The 23,477-nt window shown below is 46.5% G+C and overlaps 1 protein-coding gene across 4 annotated transcripts in view; it reads left to right on the top strand.

The window, feature by feature from the left end:
* The window catches only part of Nckx30C (solute carrier family 24 member Nckx30C), a 268,006-nt gene that overhangs the window by 122,958 nt on the left and 121,571 nt on the right, over positions 1 to 23,477 (top strand). For 2 of the 4 annotated variants that reach the window (XM_065432890.1, XM_070531731.1), the window contains exons 2-3: positions 1 to 64; positions 4,666 to 5,307. The exon at positions 1 to 64 is cut by the window's left edge and continues 277 nt beyond it. In XM_065432890.1, coding sequence (XP_065288962.1) covers positions 1 to 64; positions 4,666 to 5,307 — 706 coding nt within the window. Of the gene's footprint in view, positions 65 to 4,665; positions 5,347 to 23,477 lie in introns of all 4 variants that reach the window. The other 2 variants (XM_065432745.1, XM_065432820.1) reach the window with 1 other exon arrangement.

The following is a 23,477-nucleotide window of genomic DNA, read 5'->3' as shown; positions in this document are numbered from 1 at the left end:
CAGTTACCTGCAGGCGCCTTCCTGGCCCGGCTGCGGGACCGACGTGACCCGGCACGGCGAAGGCGTGAGTGTTAATCAGTCCCTCAGGACTCAACGAATAATGAGGTTTAACGGCGCAAAATAACGCCGGATAGACGTACGAAGAGAGAGAGAAAGCGACGAGAGGGAAGGCAGGGAGGTCAAGCGGACGAGCGTGCAGGTTTGTTACACTAAACCGTGTGTCGGGAAGCGAGGGAGCAGAAAGAGGAGAAAAGAGAGAAAGAGTTGACACAGCGTGCACGAGGGAGGTCCAGACACAGGAGGGCTATTAGTGGTCACCCAGGCCAGCACTCTAATAGTGCAAGAATAGCTTTTATTTTGCGCCAGCGACGGATACAGGGAGTGTAAACTGAAAAGCAAATCCGGTTTGTTGCCTAACAATGAGGAACGGGGGAGGTAAAACGATAGGAATATAATGCAGATACACACAGAGCACAAGCGCACGATCATAGCAATTCACGATCACCGCACAAGACCACAGCACCGGATCGAAATTGACGCCAAGTAAGAATAAAAAGACCTGTACAGGTTTCTTGTCCATAACAGCAGCAATGTCTTCGTCACACTCTGCTGTTGTGATGGCCTATGAGGTTGGCATTAAAAAACGGTTTGTTTTGACAAGGGTCTGTGATCAATGCTAGCTAAGGGAGTCACGAACGATCGTCTGTGTGTCTCAGAAGAGATATTAGCAGATATCAGGATAACACAATAGATATCAGAGACGACGTAGCGTGGGGCACCGGAAACTTTTTAACCACGTGGGTTTCTTCAACATACCCTCGAAGCTTTGTACACGAACGGTTCTAGCATTCCACGCCTGTAGAAATACAACCGCCGTGGCTGGGAATCGAGCCTGCAACCTCATTGTCACCATCAGAATGCTGTAACCGCACAAGTTTGACTAGTGTAACTTGGTATCCTGCGCACGAATTTGAGTACGTAATTCTGGGGCATATTTTATCCGCTGACTTGTTTGTTCTCCAGTGGTGGCATTTCCGCCTGATTCATATTGATGTTACATACCACGTTGAAATTTTCAATGGAGGTTGGAAATGGTGAAGAGGGGAAGAGAAAGGGAAGTTTCGCATGCTGAAGCCAACGTTTTGAGCCTGCTCCCCCAAGGGTTGCAAAAGATAGTGTTAGCCTTTCCTCCTTTCCCCACAAGAACCACTTCTCTCTCTTTCAACAAGAGGATCCGTCTTCGTCAGGGCGAAGACAAGTAACCTTATAGAAGACATCAGTCCTCTTTGTCGAAACGTTGGTTTCTGACTGAAGCTTCCTTTGTTTTTGTTCACTTTTCATTGCACCACAATTTCGTGTATTAGGCGCATTAACTGCAACTCGCAATATTTTACGGTCAAGAGGCATCACGTAATGAGCGCCAACGGCTCGTTTTCTTTAATTCAAAGAAAACAAAGACAATGCGGGAATGAATTAGCGAAATGAGAGAGAGAGAGAGAGAGAGAGAGAGAGAGAGAGAGAGAGAGAGAGAGAGAGAGAGAGACGAGGGTTACGGTTGATATAATATGGAGGGAAAAGAACCAGGTGCAATGGTTAGGCCAAAAGACAGAAGAATTATACCAGACATTTGAGAGGGAAGGAAAGGAAAAGAAAAATGATTAAAGGAAGAATGGGAAACCACACCATTCGTCCTATTCGACGTGCACCCCGGCGGAAGACAAATTCTGCGTTAGCCGCTTTCGAATACGGGTCCCCTGCGATTATGGCGCAGCCATTACGGAACCGAGTTAATCAGTGGGCCCCTAGGGAATCATAGCGAGTAGCCGAACGTTGCCACTGAGATGGACCTAGAGAAATCTATTTCATTCGCAAAAGGGCAGGCGAGACATGCTACAGACGTGCCCGCAGAATTCGCAGACAGTGGGCGAAGCAATAGGAATTGATTAGGATTACCGCGCACATTGGGGCAGACCTGATTACAATTGCTAAGAGCGCGAACTGGAGGGGTACATGCGAAGTCATAAGGGGAGCTTTAAGAAAACGGTCTATGATGATGCGTGTAGATGTGCTTCAGAAGAACTTCAGTTTAGCCTAGCTGGCGTTTACTGCATATCATCTTGATCGCAAATAAAGACGGGGACAGCGATAGAGAACACATAAACGACACGGGCGGTAACTTTTGTTTGCTGTGTTCTGCGCATGTTCTATTTGTCTAGATATGCCCACGGGTTGCCGTGAATAAACCAGCTGAAAGTTACCGCCCGTGTCGTTTTTGTGCTCTCTACCACTGTCTCCGTCTTTATTTCCAGTCAATATGATATGTAGTGCACATGTGGTGCAAGGATTTGTTCAGAAGGAGTATACTGTTGCCACTTAAAGAGCATACGGCAAAAATATGGTATCTTTACATATCTTACTGAGCACGTGTTATCTTGCGATGGACCGCAAGTTCACTTTCCTTGCTGAACGCGTTTAAGAAGAAATACAGCTCACCGCAGCAATATGTATAGCCTAAATAAATGAATACCACCTGTATAAGGTGTCCCTCCCCCTCCCTTTTCTTTAGCGACGCTGACATGGTGTACCAGTTTGCGTGGCTTGATTGAAAAACCTGCACTATGGATTGTTAACAAAATTGAATATAATTAACAATACATTGTATCATACAGGGACGATATACACGTAGAGTCACAAAACACTCAAAGAAGCCTAGAAGCGCTACCGTATATTTTTCGTCTGAGATGACGTCCTGACAACAGGGTCTGGGTGCCTCGCTTTGTTCGCCCCATGTCGCTAACCACCTGTCCCCTTCCCCCAGTGTGAGAGAGACGACAGGGCGCTACCCTGCCTACACAACGGTCAAGTTTTTCGTTATTGCCAGAGCGGCAGTGGAAACATCGATCCACTCCGTAGACGCTATATGGTTAAGCAGTTTCCAGGCCATTCCATGTCATTCGTAAGGCTTCAATTAACCACTCAGGCTTTTATTCGATTGATTGGTATTATGACACTGGTAATGTCGGCATCTTATTAATGCAATTTCTGTAAGACCACACGCTTCAGCGAACTCGCCGCAATTTTCTTCTTTTCTTCCCTCCTCTCTCTCCCTGTGATCTTTGTTTTCCCCTTTCCCATTCCTCCGGTGTAGGGTAGCCAACCGGGCGTTATTCTGGTTAACCTCCCTGCCTTCTACTTTTCTCTTTCTCCTCCTCCTCTGTCACCCGCTTTTGTCACATTTGATTTCCATGTGAAGAAAGAAAAGGATGATACAAAAAAAACAATAACGAGCATTGCAGTGCCGTTGCGGGGCTCCAATTAGTCACAAGCGTAGCGTAAGCCTTCGAAAATTTACTAACATGAAAACTGATGCGCACAGTCAGAGAGAGAGATAGAGAGAGTCAAAGGTAGGGAAGTTAATGAGGTTGCAGCTGGTCTGCTACTTTACACTGCTGGATGAGCATACAGGAAGAAAACGAAAAAGGAAATAAAAAAAAATTGATAAGTGATGCTCACGCGCACAGGACATAGTTTTCTGTGCATTCAAAGGAGGTCGCAAAACCCAGTCCCCTTTGCAAAGTCCAGCAGGGCTCTGGTGGATTTCTGTGCGGATGACTGTCTAGTCCATGGTCACAAAATATCTTCAATCCCATTTCCCCTTTCCCCAGTGCAGGGTAGCCTACCGGGCTCAGCCTGGTTGAACTCCCTGGCTTTTCCTTAAGACTTTTCCCCCTCTCTCTTTCTCTATGTGAATACTCTATCGTCCTTTCGGCTTAATTCAGTAAGCAAAGTCTGTCTCTGACCACTAAAACAAGGTCCATAGACGAGAATATGTGCTGTGGCCTTATCGCAGTCGTAAATGTTGTACGAGTCACTGATAGGACTGTGCCGATGAGAAAGCAGTAGGCAATTGTAAAATGGGCGCTTAGCCACAAGCTAGACGATAAAGTGGCATTGAATTGAGCTAGTTCAGGTGATAGTCGAAGGCCTTTCTCTGCCTTTCATTAAAGAGTGCTCTCTCTCTCTCTCTCTCTCTATAGTCGAAGGCGCAATGATCAAGGGAGCCCAGTCGTGAGCACAACCAGCTGAGTGAAAAGTCAGGCAGCGTTGATAACTAAGCGAAAAACTCGATAAATTTAGGGAACTTCTAGTCACCCAAACGGCAGATTTGCCAGTTGAAAGTTTTAGCGAATCTTTGTGACTTTTTGTTGATGTACATAGGCAGTAAATTGCCCTGACAAAATTCCCCAAGGCACTTTGGCTAAGTACAAAGCATCACAAGAATTTTATTCCAAGGGTGATATATGCACCTTCATTTCTCGCTGCTTTGATACCGTTTATAAAAACTGAGGGTCGTCTTCCTTTTTTACGTTCCAACCGCTGGCTCGCCACCGCACGAGACAGCTTGAAGTAATAGACTTTAAAAGATAATAAGGACGACTTTTAGAAACAGTGAAAACATAACAAATACCGTATTCCAAGCAAGTAATCATCACCTTCATCATCATGATCATCACTAATTCATGACTATACTCGCTAAAAATTGAGTTTTTCGGCGAGAACCTGGCCACTTTGCCTAAATACAGTTACCAACAGGCGGTGAAAACAAGTTAACGGAACGCCGCAAGCTCTGAACTCTCTCTCGCACCTCCGTTGATGCCGTCGCAGTTGGAGCCGCTGGGCCGGCTGTCGTGGAGCTCTCGGTCCCTGCTGAACAGCGCCGTCGGCAACGAGAGCGACGGCAACGGCACCACCGCCAAGAAGAGCGCCCAGTTCCCCCATGACCTGTTCACCGATGAGCAGCTTCGGCGGGGCGCCGTCATCCTGCACGTGATGGGCATGGTGTACATGTTCGTGGCGCTGGCCATCGTGTGCGACGAGTTCTTCATACCGGCGCTGGACGTGATCACCGTGAAGCTGGACATCTCCGAGGACGTGGCCGGTGCCACGTTCATGGCCGCGGGCGGCTCGGCGCCCGAGCTCTTCACCAGCGTGATCGGGGTGTTCATCTCGTTCGACGACGTGGGCATCGGCACCATCGTGGGGTCGGCCGTGTTCAACATCCTCTTCGTCATCTCCATGTGCGCCATCTTCTCCAAGTCGGTCCTTCAGCTCACCTGGTGGCCCCTGTTTCGCGACGTGAGCTTCTACTCGGTGATCCTCATCATCCTGATGCACTTCTTCCGGGACAGCATCATCTACTGGTGGGAGGCCCTGGTGCTGCTCTGCTGCTACGCCTCCTACGTGACCTTCATGAAGTTCAACGAACCTTTGGAGAAGATGCTCAAGAAGCTCCTCAATCGCAACAAGGTGACGCGTGTGGGCAGCACGGATCACCTCATGCCGCATGTGAGTCTCGTGGCCGCCTCTAACGCCGCTCTTGTCGCTTCCCCGTTCCTCCCCGAGCGCTTGTGGCGAAGTCGCACTTGGTGGGTCACTGAACGCCGCGTTCGGGCGAAGCACGAGGGCGCGCACGCGTTGGTTCTCTGTTCCGAATTTGCTAGCGTAGCTGATGTTCCGGGCTCCGTTGATAAAAAAAAACTAGCAAACGAGCGTTTCCTGCTGAAAATTTGCTTGAAATTGGCGCTTGTCGCGCTGCATGCAATTGCTGGAGTGCAGTACGCCAGTAGGCAATTCGTCTCATGTTAATATTTTCCCTTTATTTGTTGCTTTCGCTTTATTTGTTACTCGTAAGATTGTGCATAATTCACGAGACACGAATTTCGTAATGCCACTCACGTGGTTTACAGAATTCATTTAAGACTTTATTGTGTGCACGTCCCTTGTAAGTTGATTGTTATGTGTAACATTTCCATAAGCTGTTCTTAAGGTTTCAAAGGCGTCTTGTAGAGCTTTGTAGGCACAGAGATAAAGTGTCAAGTGTCTGCTTACTGTCGGCGGCTGGGAGCTAGCAGGAAATAGCCGTGACGCAAGCGAACGTATTGCCACCACGAAGGAGTGGTATCGACAGCAACACAACATTGGCGCCTGTTAACTCTTAGCTCTAGGCTTACACGCGATACGTAGAGTGCGTGCAGTGACTCACTATATTCGTTTGCATTCTTAGTCAGCTGTGAACACTTTCAGGTAAAAAAAGAAAAGAAAAACTTTTTCCGGGGCTCTTTGTCTTTCACGGCTAGACGCGCCACTTCGAAGCTTAACAAGATATTTGCCTAGGTCACATTGTCGTTAACCTGTCCTTTGTTTTACTGTGAAGTAGCGTGTCTAGCCACGATTTCCCACCAACTAGCCCCCCTTGCAGCATTACCATCATTGTCCTTGCCTGCTCAAATGGATAATTTCACTGAGCGGCCTCGAAGATTGAGAAACGTGCGCCTGCATGACTTGAGCCCGTTCAGTGATCCACCGGTGGCTACAGGGGAGTGAGCTGCGCGTCTAGCCGCTCATTTGACTGCCCGCTTAGTCCGGCCGAAGCCGACGTCAGCTGTAGATGTGCGCGAGTCTCAGCTTCGCAGTTGTGCTTACGGTGCCGACGCAGTGCGGTTAAGCAGCGCCAGCCGAAGCTTGAGACTCGTCGCTACACACTACGGCTTCGGCCTAAACGGAGCACTCAGCATGTTTCGCTAGGCAAATCCTAACATGTGCTTTGTAACATGTGCTTTGTAACATGTGCTTTGTAACATGTGCTTTGTAACTTGTGCTTTCTTTCTTCGCTGGTAGTCCAACCGCTTCCGAAAGGCAGGACGCAGCGGAGGACGGACAGAGCTGCGTTCTTTTGCTCGATGAGGACGGTTAAATAGCTAAGCGAACGGCGGTCATCTTAAGTCTAGTTCGAGTTCTGACGAAGCTGGCAAAATGGATAGCTTCGCGAAGACACAGTCGAAGTAAAAAAAAACAAAAAACGATGGAATTACTTTGCTGTCTAAAAAAGATGGTGGTTGCGCATAGTGTCCTAACAAGATGGCCATTGCACAGAATGCTTGGAAACTCGACAGAAAAGCAGCCTGCGCACAAGAAAACGTAGTCAGGTTTTCTTATGCGGCTAATGTAACCTACGGTTAACGTTCGACAAGCGTTAATATGCAGTGATAATATGCGCTTTCCTTGCTTTTTCTTGTCGATGCGAGGTAGCATCAAGTTGCAGAAACGTCTTCGCAACTTACATTGCTTGGGCTCTAAGCTGACTTCTTAAGAGTCAAAGTAGACTGTCTTCAATACGGACGACCATGTGAACACACCATAGATTGGTGGCCAGAGAGATGCTAACGGCTTTTGAATGATAAGACTGGCTACCAAATGACGACATTCCTACGCATGCAAACTAATATGTAAAAAAAATGGAGCAAAGCAAAACGTGCAAACCTTTCGGAATCGGTTAGACCCGTGCTTCGCCGAACAGAAAGCTAGTACTCCTTGCTAGCTTTGGCTGAAGTAGGGCGCTGACTTGTTGAGAGGACCAGATGTGTTTACGCCGCACTGAAGACACATAGGAAGAGCTTGAGGGTACTCTGAGCTTTCAACTTTCTTGATAAATACAGACAATTAAGGGCAAATTGAAACAAATGCATCGAGATTGAGTCAATGCGAAAAAGAAAAGAAACGGATCATATTTTTGTTCGACGTCTGTGTCGTAGATGTATACGTAAATGGCCAAAACACAACACAGAAGTATTCTTCATTTAATTTCAGCTTAGCAAATCGTAAACTAAAGTGGTTGAACAACAAATTGAGAAAATGCTGCCTATTTCTTATAATAAATTACGCAACTATGCAAAATCATATTTTCAACGTTACTTCGATTCCACGGCCTATACTGCAGAGCAGTTTTGAGCTTGTGCAGCCACATTTTCTGACAACAGTCCTAATTTTTCGGTTAAAGCTCTCCAGCTACGGAAAGGTTGGTAACAGGAGAAAATGTGTCTTCACGGTGCTGCGGACGTTTCTGGTCCTCTCAAAGGCTAACCTTTTTGCATGAGCACTTGGAACGGACGCCTGCTTGCACAAGACATTGTCTGTGCATCTTCGATGTAGATGGTAATGCCATGAGACGGTACCGACTGGCGCTTCTCATTCGCATCTTTCTCGCACTGTGCCAGCTCCCTTAGCCTCTTACTCTCCCGTATGTTGCGCCTCTTGTGCACACAAGACTGGCGTACAGCGTCACTCTACGGTTATCACTGTACTATCCGTGCTCGGTCCTCTGCGAAGCGCGCTGCTGCACTTTTCATTTCTCACGGCAGCTGCAATCCAAGGCATTCGAATTAGCAGTCGTAACCACAAAGAAATATTAACCACTGTAAGGGTTTCGCGGAACTACATTCATAACAATGAAGTGATCAAGAGACACCTTTTCACAATTTAACAAACTGAGTTAGGTGGCATTCTTCGACTCATTGCACAGTGCAAATGGTTTTTCTTACCGCTTTGATTTCAAGCGTTGCTGGCAGCCAGCGAGAAAGCTTGCCGTGTGCTTCACCGAGGACCGAGCACGGATACTATTGCATCCTCAGTGTGTTTGTTTGTGACTGTTCCTCTATGTGTGTCTTATCTCTCTTATCGCCTGTCACTCTTCACTCCCTGTTATCAAAGCATGGAGTAGAGTCACTGGATATGGTTGCCAGAGTATCTTTACCACCGTCGCTAGGCAAGTGGCGGCATTGCGTTACGTCCGTACACAAACGGGGGTTTCACTACAGTGCAACAAGCGCCCGCAGCGCCATCTACCGTCATTACGTCAAAGTTTGCCTAAGTCGAACTACACTCGCACCATGTGGGTGAAACTTTTCGGCGAAAAAACAAAAACAACAACAAAAACCCGTCTCTTTCTTGTCGCCTAAGGTCTGCAAGACCATTCGAATGTACTTTCTCGTTGATTTACTGCAAGCAGTGCATTGGCTGCGTTCGCCTGATGCGTTAAGTATGCTTGAAGCTGGCCTATTAGTTTTGAAATGACCATGAAATAAGATGTACACGTACTTGAGACCACGCCAAGTGTAGAAAGCTAGGCAAACTTGGCGCAGTAGTCTTCACACCACTCGGGCGGTGATGCGCCACTTCGGCCGAGGGTGGCAAATGGCAACACTGAAAACGCCTTACCACGACGTTTGGAACCAAATGGCCGCGACCGGTGGCAACAGTTGGAGCCAAAATGGCGGTTAGCATTGTGCGATGATGCTCCAAGACAATCCAGTGACTCTTGTTAGCATGGTGCCTCACATTTCCGTTGTTGCTATTGCTTCCTCTGACTGGTGCCTTCGTCACTATACTCTGGAAACTCTACTGTTGTGATCGCTTCCTTGTTTGTCTGTTTGTTTGTCCGTTCGTTTGTTTGCTTGTTTGTTTGTTTGTTTGTTTCCTTCACACGGGGAGCAATACCGGAGGTAAAGCTCCGGGTATACTTCCCACACAGCATTCCTGTTCTCCCGCAACTCGACCGTACATACGCCACGTACAAGCCAGCGTAACTGCTCTGGAAGAAAGACCACGTTCTCTCACCCTTTGTTGCTTGAGTTTTTTTTTCTTGCTGGTTTATTTGCACTGAAACAAGCTATGAAGATGTGGCCGAAGGGTGGGTGGCGCTAACGCTTGACTGAGACCTGCTTTTGAAAATCAATAGCAACTCGACTACACTTGACGCTCGTATCGAAAAATTACAAACAGCATGCACTGTTGGATGTTAAGACAAGCGGATAAATAAGCTAATGGCAACACATCAAAATGAGTAAAGCATGAAAAAAAAACAAGGAACAAATTCTTAGCAAGCAAAGTAGAGCATATTCGAGGCAACTAAACAGTACAGTTGCGTGGGGCCGCACGGAATAGAGGTAATCGATGTTCATCAGTTACACAGCTGACATCTCCGACGTGTAGAAATCGTTGATCATTATGTGCTGGTCAATTAGTCAAGGGCATAAGGCTTATTGCGTAATTATACAGCATCTCGTACTTATCAGCGGTCGCATCAACGGAATAGAAGTAATAAATGTACATGCTTGAACGTTCGTAAAAGAAAAGTTACAGCAAATCAGTAAGGCGGAAATCAGCAAGGAGACGGAAGCTTTATGAGTATTTTGTTTCTGATAATTCCGTTAGCATTTGTAGGTTTGTGCTTTTGTCGGGTGGATGACAAGCTTTTTTTTTTTTAGATTTCCATACGGTATTTCTTTTGTAATTTATTTTCCAGGCTAGTTTTTTTCATTGGTGAATGTCGTGTAAGTAGAAACTACACCGGGCCTTTGAGCAAAGTACCTACATGTTACACCTACACATGTTAAGATTTTACATTATGCAATGTACACGATGGCACAAAGACGAAAAACTCAGTCATATCAGTTTTACACAAATTTGTGAATAGTTACACCAACGGACGAACTGGTACGCGCGGTATTACTCCATTCCCTTCTATAATTACTGCCAGTTACGAAACGATACTCATACGCAACATACTCTGCAGCTACCGCATTAATTCGCACGTGCTTTCGAATAATCTTGTGCATGAAGCACGACTATAACTAAGTCACATAGGAAATGTGGACGAACTCAGCTTGAAGCTAGTCTTGCAAGTTCGGTAATCTACGTCTCGTTAACATGGTCTAGGCGCTTATCAGCTGTGTTCAGCTTTGTTATGGGTTCGCAGAAAGACGTTTTCGTGGTCGTAACGAGCAAGCGTTCGCCAAGGCCTCTACGCCACGCGGTCGAACGTGCCTTCAAGGTCGGTGACGCTAAACGAACGCGTTTTAACGCGATAGCGTTAAGGTGCCCGTGTCGCAGAAAATCCGGTGACGGCGTCCGGCGTTGGCGTCCAGCGTGGACTGTCTTTTCACGAAAAATCATTCCGAACCTCGCATGCCCAACCATGCCGACCCTCAGTGTAACGCGAGGAAGTTACTGAACTAATTGAATTTCTCGAAGTAAGATGCGTCAGAAATATCGTAAAGTACGACTTACACACAACCTACAGACATAATAGCGTCGGATTGTAATTTGAATATACAGGAAAACATAATTCTGTTACGCGGAAACTCAAACACAAACCCCGTTTCCGGTGTTTCTGCGATTCATACCATGCCGTTGCCGGTTCCCTGCAACACCTCCAGAAGGCGCTCGCCTATGCGCATCGCGGCTCGCGCAAGAGGCCGCGTTTCTACCAGAAAGCTCGCCTTCGTGCACAGCGTTTACCGCCAACGTTTCGCGGCAAACATTGCGGTTACATAAGCTGCAGTTGCCGGAAAGCGTAAGAAGCAGTCAGGGATCTTTGAATGCTATCGCGTTCCACTCTTAAATGCGAAGCTTAAGCGTCCTCCAAATTTTAAATATGCGCACCGGACAAAGTTTATTTTACTTTTGAAAGAGATGGAGTTAGCCAATTAAAATTATTTCTGGAGGTATGGTAGCCTGTGCCTAGAGAATGAATATGTTGCTGTATGTTCTCCTCGCTTTAAATTGCTTTACGCGCTTTTTTGACCCTGGAAAGAACCTGCAGAGTTCAGTGACCCCTTCGGCAGAGTCTTTCACGAACGGTGTGTGAAATGCACGTGATTGATATGTGTCTCGGTATTGCAACTCTTTCCAGTAAGCAATGCTAATAATTCATGCAAAAAAAGCTCTTCTGATAATAATAACTTAAGGCACCGAGTTTGTGGTTATTGCCTGGTCACAGAAACCCTTCGAAAGTCTAAGCCTGCTTCACGAAGGTGCCTGTTTACCACCTCAGTATATCTTATAGTTCAGCATTATATGACCTTCTAGTATGGTTTACGGTGCACTTCTTTCTCTTCCTTTTGGTACTTAAGGAGTGGGGGGGAGGGGCAGGAAGTGTCAACATGATTTTAATATAAGGAATCACAAGAAGAAACAGAAAGGCGATCGGGAGGCATGATATGATAATAAGAAGAAAAAAGAATGTTCCTTTTGAAAAACAGAGACACGATATAATGCAAAAACAGAAAAAAGAAGAACAACCATGATACTGTTAAGCGAGAGAGAAAAGGGCACAATTTACAAGTTCTGACTCGCTACGAGATCTGCAAGGGACTTGTCACTGGTGCCTTTAGGATGCGCGGGCCTGACGTATTCAAACAGAAAACAGAGTCACTAAACAATAGGCGGATCTTTTGAAAGCAGCAACAGTAACAACACGCGTTGGGAGGAACGGGAAAGAACAAAAAATTGTGAGGAGCACAATTGGTGGGGGAGAGACACACACTAATCATGCACATACTGCGGACCAACATTTTGTGTGAGCAGAAGGGGCGAAAGAAACACTAACTAGTCACTGAAAACGTCAAGAGCACAGTGCGTTAGAACACTGATCACAAATTAAGTAATTCTCACGTTTTTGCAGCAAAATATCCACACACTAAAATCTCCCGCGGTAGTAAATTCCAGTATGTCACTATTCTGGGAAAATAACTATATTTGTAAGCATTGGCTCGCGCAAATACGGGTTCTAACGAGTGACCTTGTTTACTACGGGTTTCCCTAGCCGTGGCTCGTTTGACGCAAGATGGATCATTAATGTCATTTTCCTCGAGAAAATTTTTTATGAGAATGCTAAACAGCCAACTTTTCTTCGTGTTTCCGACAAACGAATGTTATGTAATTGCAATAATGAACTAGGCGAGTCACGACTTGGATACTTGTTAAATATTAATTTCACAGCTTTCCGTAGTGCCATTTCAAGCAGCAGAATATATAATTTCTTAAATAAAATATATGGCGAGTATACTGTAATTATGATTATACTGCAGATTGGCCGCACGCCTCAGGGGATGCTTGCGTTTGCGTGCATCGTTTCTATATTATATTCTGCTTTTGTTTATTTGTTATTGTTTTCATTTATGAATGGTTTATGCGGAACTCCGTTTCACACGAGTAACCTGGAGTTACGCACCACAAGTCACATAACATCGCAAAGCTATAAAGAAGGCTTGTTATAAAATGACATTTCGATAAGGCCTCAAAGCACGAATTTTCACCGTTTGCAGCAACCAGCTATCTACGGAGACTTAATATTGCGAGAAAGTTCCATTTGCATAGCTATATTTGTATAGCTATATTTGCGTCTATTTCCGGCTAATTTACATCTAAGCCCAGCCAGAATGACCACATCCCCCAATATACGCTGCTGCGCTTCTGAAGATGAAGCTTTAGCTCGGGCTCAACTACGATGTCGGATGTTCAAATGCGTGTAAAACGGAGAAACCTTTTTCTGAGATAACCACTGGGCCAATTTTAATGAAATTTGTCCCATTTCATTGTAGGAAGCGGAATTTCGATTTAGTGCCTAAATCATTTTAACGGAATTTTCAAAAAATGGTGAGATTGAAAAAAAATGGAATGCCGAAGTTTACACATTTGTATCGCTGCACCTAGAACAGATATCGCAGTCTTGTAAACGGCACTCATTGGAGCATCCAAAGCTGACAAATTTGATATGTCAATTGTTATCTTACGTGAATTTGTGTCACTGTATAAAAATGTTTTGCAAAAGTTGCACTCACAAAATATTGCTCTGAGAGCCACGTATAATATAGCAGTTCTGTCCGCTTTATATGCAATATTAGGTGCAATTTACAGATTTGTGATATCTTTTTTCGTTGCTGAGTTACACAGTCGTAAACTTGATGGTTTCGTTCTATGAAAATTTGCCCTTTCTGTGAATCAAAAATGGCGACCTAAATAAAGAGTTCACAACCAACCGTCACTAGACTTTAACTTTTTCTTTGAAATGCAACAAAACTCATCAAATTTGGCGCAGTGGTTGCCGACAAAAAAAAAAAATTTCTCATTTCCCATGTATTTAATAGGAGACCCCGAGCTAAAGCTTCTTAAGTACACCGCTATGCCTCGTTCGTCTCTCTAGCCTACGCTGCAATCGTGGCAAGAATTTGTTCCATATTTCTACCGCTTTAGTCGGAAACTGCAGGGTGGTCCTTTAAGTATATGACGGCTATACACTGAGAGGCTAGCGCAAATCGAAACAGCCGCTCGTTAGGGCGACGTCGTGCGCCTAAAATACGGCGAAAAAAAAAAAAGCATCGCATGTCGTTACCGATTCATGGGATGCTTCGTAGACCTGCACTTGTCGGCGAATAAATGAGAACGTAAATTGCGTATTATTGTTTTACGAGTGCCGAAGCAATCACTCAGTGAACTTCGACTGTGACGTGCACGCAATGACACAAATGCCGCTCGATGCGGTATGCTAGCAACGCTGAAATCGCTCTGAGGGATTCGTCTGTGCGACGTCACTCTCCAGTTTGGTACTACTCATTAATTTTAATTGAGTGTGCTTTGGCAACGACTACGCGTAAGGCAGTGGCGCGGCCTATAATTGAACGAGTAGAGGCGTATACGCATAGCATATACGGCACACGTAATTGACATTGCAGCCAATGATGCACTGTCGCTCTGATAGTACGCATTCGAAAGCATTAACACTACACATGTTTTTTTTTTTTTAGACAGTAGTGTAAAAAGTGTTGCCTCGTTTTATTCCTTTAAACGCGACACGCGCCAAGATTACCCCAACATTCACAAATGATGCGGTAAACATTGCTGTGTGCTGCTGCTTGTATGTCTGGCTGCTATGCTTGTATGGCTGCTATTTCGAGAAGTTAATTGAGAACGCAAACAAGCCTCTTCAAAAATGTCCCTCCGTTGCTGCCGCCTTAATGACCTAATTACCTCTAACGACAACCTAGCTGCGAACAAAATAATACGATGCTGAGAAGCGAAGCTGCGCCGAGCTGAACAACCGCTGCTGCGGTCACATGCTAATGAAGTTTTCGGCGGCCTCACCCTCACCGTTTCGTTCCATGGAGCGAACTATCCACCTCACGTCTCTTTCTTTTTATTTTCCTTTTCTTCCTGGTTTCTTTCTTTATTTCTTTTTGCATTCTTGCTTAAGCGAACACCCAAGCTACCCGATGAGACACTTCCGAGAATATCTCTTGGGAAATCGTGGCCGAGCAGTTATTTCGTACCCGCGGATATCGGCTCTCATTACGTGTAAGAGCGTCATTCGCTATCGGTCAGTGTCAAGTGTGGCCTCCTTCCATACATGCATAACAATTAGCGCGAGATGCCACGCCTGCGAAGCGCTACACCGACGAGCCGCAAAAAAAAATAATAATAATAATAAAAAACAGCTCAATCATAACGCGCTGCTTCGAAGCTATATAGACACGCAAGGTTTCGAGCGCGGAGCTGCCGAAATTTTCACGATGGCGTCGCGTTTGCCGCGTAGAGAAATGCGGCGAACACCCCAGGCGTGGCGTCGCCGAGCTCTGCGGGCGCCATTTGCAAACGACGTCCGAGCTAATGCGCGGCTTTCGTGCCTCCTTCCTTCGGTGGCGCAATAAGGTGACGTCTGCAGCGAATATACCTGCGCTTAAAAGGAGTGCTTACGCGGTCTGCGATGAGATTACGCCTTCGCAGCAGAAGCGCGAGGCGATGATTTCGTCGGCGATCAGCGCGGAACCCTTTTTGAGGACGCCTTCTGCTGACGGTGGGAATTCGCGACCCAGAGTGTAAGCGACGTTCGTTCGCGGTGGAGTCGGGTGTATGCTTACTTCTCCACCAGTGGTCTGGTAGCGAGTACGCAACGTTCACCGAAATCGCTATATGGAAGTATTTCACTAAGTGGAAGTGTAAGCGTCAACGCACTCAGACCTTGCGAAATGCCGTCTGTCTGCAATGTTTCCAGACGAACATTTAGTGAACGCGACGCTGCGGACTATTTTTAGTGCTGACTATCCCGCTGCCTGCTATACACCTTGACGTGTGACATTTTACTGTCGGCTGGTTTTTGACGTCAGTCTAAGGTCCCGAACAATTTACCCTCTTCTTGCGCTGCTTCGGGGATGTGGGAAGGGTTAAGAGGAGACGAAAAATGCAACGGGATTCCACGTACGGGGTGTGTGCGAAGAGGCAAAAATGGTACAGATTAACGATGTCCTTCTTTTTATCGTCATACTGCGCATACACTTGCATACGAAAGATCGCGTAGCAAATGCATTCATTCCACGTCTTCGGCAGACCTTCATTATATAGATGTTCACTATAACGTTTATTACGTTGATTATGTAATTGTAAAGCTTCGACGCAGCCTTGCAGTATATATAGGCGCGCTATGGACGGCGATGCGTGTTTAGCCTGCGTCTGTTTAGCTTATTGCCCTAAGCGGCGTAGGTCGCAAAAAACCGCTAACCACGTCGTCCAAATAAGTAGCAAAGCGTGTATACTCGCCTCACGCAAGTGTTGACTAAGCACTAGCACTTTCTCATAAAGTGTGCCCTCCGAAGTGTCTGGCATGCTACGTGAATTCAAGACGGATCTCACTACAGAACAGTCACTAAAGTTCCTGCACGACGGAAGGCTGCACCTGTTTATAGTATAACAATATTTTTCTAGACCTTAAGAAAGTTTTCGAAGAAAAAAATCTATCTGAGCCACCGGGTGCATGGAGTAACTTCAAATATTGTAGAAGTACTTTTATACGCTTTTCTTGCCTTATTTGAGGCGCGGGTATCTGAACGTCTAATATATTTTGGGAAAGCAAGAAATGAACGCGTCTCAGAGTAGCAAACGGAGATGAACTGCCGTGTCCCCAGAGTCTCGTGGATGGAAGCGTCGAAGTTGCGATAGCTCGGAATAGCCCGCGTGGTTAATGTGCTTTCCAGAGCGGTTAATGTGCGCCGGTCTGGAATGCGACCCACGCGCTTTCGCAAGCCTGTCTTTAAGCCTCTTGCTTTCAAGAGGCACGTTAGCGCGCCAATAACTCTGTGGCTGGCTAGAAGGTACCCGGCTTGGAAATTGTATATCGCAGGCTTGTTGAAACAAATTCGAAAACTTTTGCTATAAGGATGCGCCGAGGAGGGGGGAGGGAGGGGGGTTGCGTACATTTAGGCAAATGAGGCCTGTGCCATCGAAACTATATATAGGAGGCTCGCAAAAATGTCGAACTCGACGAAAACTTCTTGCCCATCGAAGCAATGCTCTTTACAACCCTAAATAGCCTAATATAACTAGCCAGGCATACCTTGATCTTGTTTTTTTATTCAGTAAGCATGTACATTTGCAGACTCCAGAAAATTTGCAATTTCCGTCCTCCGGTTACGCAACCGTTATTAACCGAGCAGGTTCGCACAGCAGCGACGAAGTAAGTCCGATGACAGCAAACGCATGCAAGCTAGTGTGTTCTCTACATTCGCTCATTCTCTACATTTCTCTTTTTACTCTCTTCTTTCTCCCCCTCTCCCCCCCCCCCCCCCCCGCTTGCGTATAGGGTAACAAACAAGGCGTTTGTCGTGTTGAGCTTCTTACGCGTTTCTTCGTGTTCTGTACCTACCTCACTCCTGACTCATCTATAACTGGCTATGTTCGGTCAGACGAAGCCGCTATGAATGTGTGACTACAGACAATGGGCAAAATTATACATTTATTAATAAGGACACGCATGTTCGCAGATTTCAGGCAGTGGCGTCCGTACGTTGCTTTTATATATACGAATCATAGAAGGAACTTTCTCAAGGGCTATCACCGGTTGCGATTCCTTCGCGCTTTCTTTCTTTCTTTCTTTCTTTCTTTCTTTCTTTCTTTCTTTCTTTCTTTCTTTCTTTCTTTCTTTCTTTCAGCCATTCTGACTTTGGTCTCTCCTCTGCATCGACATACGCGGTCGCTAGGGCGACATTAACAGGCTCGCACGAAATCACGTCGCCTGCTGGGTTCTCGTTAACGTCTCGTATATACGCGGTCGCGTTTGTGTCGAAATGGTGTCGGTATGGATCCTCACTTCAGCGCCCGCCGCGCACGTTTTATCTTTACGGGTTTTGCGTCGCTGGCCTCCTCGTCAAAAGCGAGGTCTACGACTCCGCATACGTACGTGCCTGCTTACCGAACAACGTTCGCCGCTTACGTTGACGCCGCGATGGTGAAACACGACACGTTATTTCCTCTCGCACATTGCATCGACCACATTGCATCGGCATTCTAAAAGACTTTCGCAAGCAAGTGCAGCGGCCAGCGGGAATGAGGCGCGTCGCGATAAGATGCTAAGGTTGCTTAAGTGTAGTTATCGCCACTGGCTTAGATGATGAGACCGTATTTTGTTGCTCTCCGGAAGGCGAAATAAGTCCGCGTACCCACTGAGTGTATGCCGATCGCAGTCGGTAGCAGCGGTAGCGTACTCTTCGCTACTGCGTTATCCACGTGAACTACGTTGACGCTCCAAGGAGAGAGTGTCTGCTTCTCAAATTGAGTAGTGCCGTGCAACCACCTCCATATTTAACCCCAACACGACAATGTATATATATATATATATATATATATATATATATATATATATATATATACTGCGAAAACTTCTGTGATAACGATAGAGCAGACACGCCCATGATTAAGGGAGTTGTATACTTACGTAGCCCGTAGATAGATAGATAGATAGATAGATAGATAGATAGATAGATAGATAGATAGATAGATAGATAGATAGATAGATAGATAGATAGATAGATAGATAGATAGATAGATAGATAGATAGATAGATAGATAGATAGATAGATAGATAGATAGATAGATAGATAGATAGATAGATAGATAGATAGATAGATAGATAGATAGATAGATAGATAGATAGATAGATAGATAGATAGATCAGTAGTTTCCCGCAGATGTACCGAAAGCTCAGCAAAAGCACAATCAATTTTCCTTCTCTTGTATTTTTTAGATTCTGGGGCTTTACGCGCCTAAACCATGCATGATATCATTTGAGGCACGCCGTAGCGGAAAACTGCGGATTAATGCCCACGACCTGGTATTCTCCAACGTGCACCCAATCCACGGTACACGGGCACTTTTGCAATCCGTCCTCAATTAAACGCGGCGGCCGCCGCCAGCACTATCGAACCTGCGATTTGGCATACCTAAACGACGGCGTCTCGTGAACAGCGATTGCCGGTAACAGTTGCAGCGCTCTTGTCTGCCTGCAGCAAGGAAACTCGTCATTCGGGCTATCATCATGACTTTCACCTTAATTAGTCGGTAAAGTTAAACGAGAGGTTGGACGCAATACATAAATAACTACGCTCTCCAGCTACTCCCTTCGCCGACTACTGATTGGTCTCAGGAAAGTGTACATATCTTACATTTCCAGCCGCTTGAATCGACACTCGGCAGACGCTAAGCAGTTTTTACGAACGCGCTGAGTGGCTCAATTAGATAGATGCAGAGAGAAAAGGCCGGATAGCGCGCAGGTTAATCCGGAACGCGGAATATCTCTCTATGACGAAATCGCAGCAATGTTTTACATGTTGAGCGTGGCACACGCGATCGCGAAGGAAAGCTCCGAGCAAGTTTCCACACTCTTTCATCATTGCAGGGCGGGTTGGCAGCCGTTCGTTTGCCTCGGAGCTACAACGAGTGACGTTGAAGTTGCAAGTGAACGCTGCTCGCATGAACAGACTGATAAAATGACCCGCTCAGACAATTGTCCCTACCAAATTATTCAATGTATCGACTGCGTTCCGCGATGTATCTTTCGAGGCTCGCTTCACAGATCTCGATCGCTTTTTTTTTCTTCTCCTGACACCGAGCTTGCCGGTCGCACAAGCTACAATTCCGAGTCGATCGCGACTTGCGCAAGAGCGGACCACGTGCGTAACCCGCGCTTTCCCAACGCAGCCTATGATGAAAAATGAATTCATCTCTCTGTTAACAAGGTATACATTTAGTGATGACATCTAAGCGTCTACATTTGTACACTTCAACGATCGCTGGTGTGCTGTGTGCGAAGCTCTTCACGAAACTTTAAGGAGAGCTGCTAGGACACGGCTAAGTGAAGTACAGTGGCCCACAAAAGTTTACGGGACACGAAATTTGCGGATAAGCTGAGCTGCCGCGATGACTAGACCTATGGACTTGGATTTAAACTTTCATTCTGTAGTAAAGATTTTGAGAACTACTTAGTGAGCTTTTAAATTAATATCACCATGCCTTAAAGAAGCCGAAATTAACACTTGCCGTGAAAATTGTGTCCCATAAACTTTTGCGGTCAATTGCACACGCGTATGAAGTGCGACAGAGTGACGTGCAGCAGAGTGAATGAAGCATGTGCTTATGAAGCCAACTTCATTTCATCTATATCTCCGAAATTTTGTATGTGAGCCAAGAAGGGATTTGCTGCATAATTCGTGCTTTTTTTGCTTGGACACTCATCGCGGAAACGTGCTTCAGGGAGGTTTCGCGCTTGCATTTCGACCACTTCGAGACGCTACAAGTCGGTCCCCAATTATTGTACCTCTCATTTGCATTTAATTTGTTGCTAGCAAAGTTCTTCAGTTAACGAGCACCACGAAACCACGCTCTCATTTCACCCGAATTTTTTTCTATATTATATTGCGATACATGGGGTGCAGACAGCGTGCAAAGGAGAGCGTTTGAACTTACGTCGCAAAAGTTCAGCACCATTTTGGTAAAAACTTAAATTATGGGTTTTACGTGCCAAAACCACTTTCTGATTATGAGGCACGCCGTAGTTGGGGAGTCCGGAAATTACGACCACCTGGGGTTCTTTAACGCAACGTGAACTTAATCTAAGTACACGAGTGTTTTCGCATTTCGCCTCCATCGAAATGCGGCCGCCGAGGCCGGAGATTCGATCCCGCGACCTCGTGCTCAGCAGCTCAACACCATAGCCACTGAGCAACCACGGCGCCCTACCAGTCGATTTACATTGTAACACATTATCTCCCTTTTTGCCAACGCACGGACCATGACAGCGCACCGAAAAACGTGAGCTACAAGGTCGTTCTATACGACACGAGGCCTCTGAAAAATGTACCAAAAACGAGGGAGACGCAAGAATAGGGTATCTCAGTAAATAGAATCCAACTTCCATGCCGTCCTCAGCTAGCCGACCATAAAGCGCACTCGTGCAAGTTTTATGGCCCAAGTTATCCCGGTTTATTATTGCTTTCAAATAACCCGAATACATACGCGCTCTCAAAAGCGCTGATGTGGCGCGACGGAGAACGCGTCTCCGCGCACGAATCGCATTGGCACGGCTTTGAGGAGCATTCGCTGTTGCGGATGCCACTCGGAAAAGCGCCGAACTGCTACAGCAACGTCGTGAATAAAATAAATAAAAAAAAGGAGGCGAAAGAAAAGTTGGCGTGTGGTATACGAGAAAGGATGCGGCGCGCATCAAGCCTATTTTGAACGCGAGCGAATTTGAATTCTCCGGAAAGGCGCCTAAGCGATCCAATAAGCAGAAGGAATGGTTCTCGAAAGAAAGCCACGTCGTGGCATCTAAGCCCGTGCCCGGGGAAGAGGAAAAGCGAGCCAAAATCACCTCGTCATCATCTCGGTCAAAACGAAGGAACGAAGTTTAAGAATGCTGGGACGATTTTCTTTTATTGCTTGCTTCTTTGTTTTGAATGTTGATGTTTGTTTTATTTGCCATATCTTTTTTTGTGTCCCACAATGCATCGCGCGGTCGGGACACTCGAGAAACGCCTGCGGGCACGCGAGCTTGGAGATGGAGACGCCTCGCTACTTTGACCACTTTGCGGTTCGCGCGGTAAACGGCGCACATGGCGAACGCGAAAGAAAAAATGTGAGAGAGATTGAGGAAGGTAGAGATAAAATATAGAAGGCGTTAGGAGGCTAGCGCGGCGCCTAATGCTCTAGGCCAACGCAAAACGGAGCTTTTCGTTCGCTTTTTCTTTCCCCCCGCGGGCTCGGTCGTGAAGAGGAGCTGGAACTTGAGCGATGCGTGTCGGGCTCGAATCAAGAATCCCAGCCACGCGTCGGAAGGGAGGCGCTCCAGCCGATATGCAGCTGCAGCCGCCGCCGAACGACGTCGGAGCTGGAAAGTGGCGTGCATGGCACTGCTACTTCACGCTTTCTGTGCCCGCACCGAGGAACAAAAACGGAAAAAAAAGGAAGAGGAGACGGAGTTATAGAAGTTGACAGAAGGAGAAAATGAGTGCGCATTTGTATGCAGACACGTACGCTGAATTACGACGATGCCTCGATGGCGCACTTTTATCTCTCCTAAGGCTGCTTGGCATACGACAGTTTGCTCGCATCCCGTAGGCATGGGGATTGCGCGAAGCGTAGTGCGTCATTACTACTCTAGCGGCTCTTTCGTTTCTGCCGTTATACCTGTCGATGCGTCGTCGTACGCGGGCTTCTTCGTCCCTGCCGTTACGCAGGTGTTTAGGAATACAGCATTGCGTGACCCAACCTCTTTCATGAAATCCTCACGAGCCGCCAAGAGAGCATGCGCCCTCGGATATGTTTAGGCGCCTGATAAAAAAAAATATAGAATAAGGAGTAGGCGAACTCGGTTACATATGACGTCAGTGCGTTCAAATGCAGGAATCTCGAGCTTGTGTCGCCACCGGTCTCTCACTTTGACATTGTGACATAACAAAAGCGTTAACATGCCAGTATCGCCCAATGCCTGATGTATCGCGTAGTGCCATGAGCCTGAATAAATCTCCAACTTTTCGATAAGGGCAACATCCCTCTAAGTTTGATGACATTTCTTTTGGATCTGAATACTTCAAGTGCACAAAGTTAAATTAAGTAAAACGGCCCATGCTTGTGCAAACGACGACCTTGTTTGATGAGCACATGTTAACGAATTTCCCAAAGCGCATCGCATAACTCTTCTCCGCTGTAGCTCCTCTGGCTCCTATACGTCTCATACTAAAATACCTCACGTGGGCATGAACTACATGGGGCTCGCTATAGCTGATATGCGCACAATCTCCACTGGTCGGCACCTTCGCGTTAACGAAGCGAGCCGAAGAGCAACGCTTAGCTTCGTGAAACGACGCGACTGGTCTATCTCTCCTCGCTTTAATTTCGTCAGAGCAGCGTTCGCGGTGAAGCGTTTCGAAACGCCGCGGAGCTTCAAAGAAGCCAACTTACAGGGGCCAGCTTTTAATTAACGCGTTGCGCTTCGCCTACGCCAAAGTCCCCTTCTGTTTCAAAGGAGATGTGGTGGGCTGCGTTGTAGATTAGAAAAAAGAAAGGCGAAAAAATAAATAAAAAAGGAATTAGCAAGAAAAGAGAGAGACAAAAGAAAAGGGCGACAGGGAAGAAATCTCGAAGACTTCCTTAGCCCATTACATTTCAGTTCCCAGATTCATTTGCATAAGCTCGGGTACATCTTGAATAACCGAATTTGTTTACGCATTCAAATCAGTTTGCCATACCCCCCCTCTGTCGGCGCGAAGGGCTCGGCAGAGAAGAGGGAAACATAAATCTGAAAGGACCATGGCCACAAGTAGACACAGACACGAAGACGGAAGCGGGGAGGAAACACGCTACTGGCGCGGCATTTTCCGCCCGGGAGGGATCCATAACGAGCGCCTAAACAGCGTTGTCCGCGGCTGCATAAAGTATGAGGCCGTTTCCGCAATCCCCCCCCCCCCCCCTCCCCTCCTCTCTCTCAAGCGGCCCAGCGCGGCGACGCCGAGAGACGCGGCTGGCGCGCATTTCGGGAG

The sequence above is a fragment of the Dermacentor albipictus genome, chromosome 1, assembly GCF_038994185.2.
Source record: "Dermacentor albipictus isolate Rhodes 1998 colony chromosome 1, USDA_Dalb.pri_finalv2, whole genome shotgun sequence".
Classification (NCBI taxonomy): domain Eukaryota; kingdom Metazoa; phylum Arthropoda; class Arachnida; order Ixodida; family Ixodidae; genus Dermacentor; species Dermacentor albipictus.
This window is presented reverse-complemented; position numbering and strand designations above follow the sequence as displayed.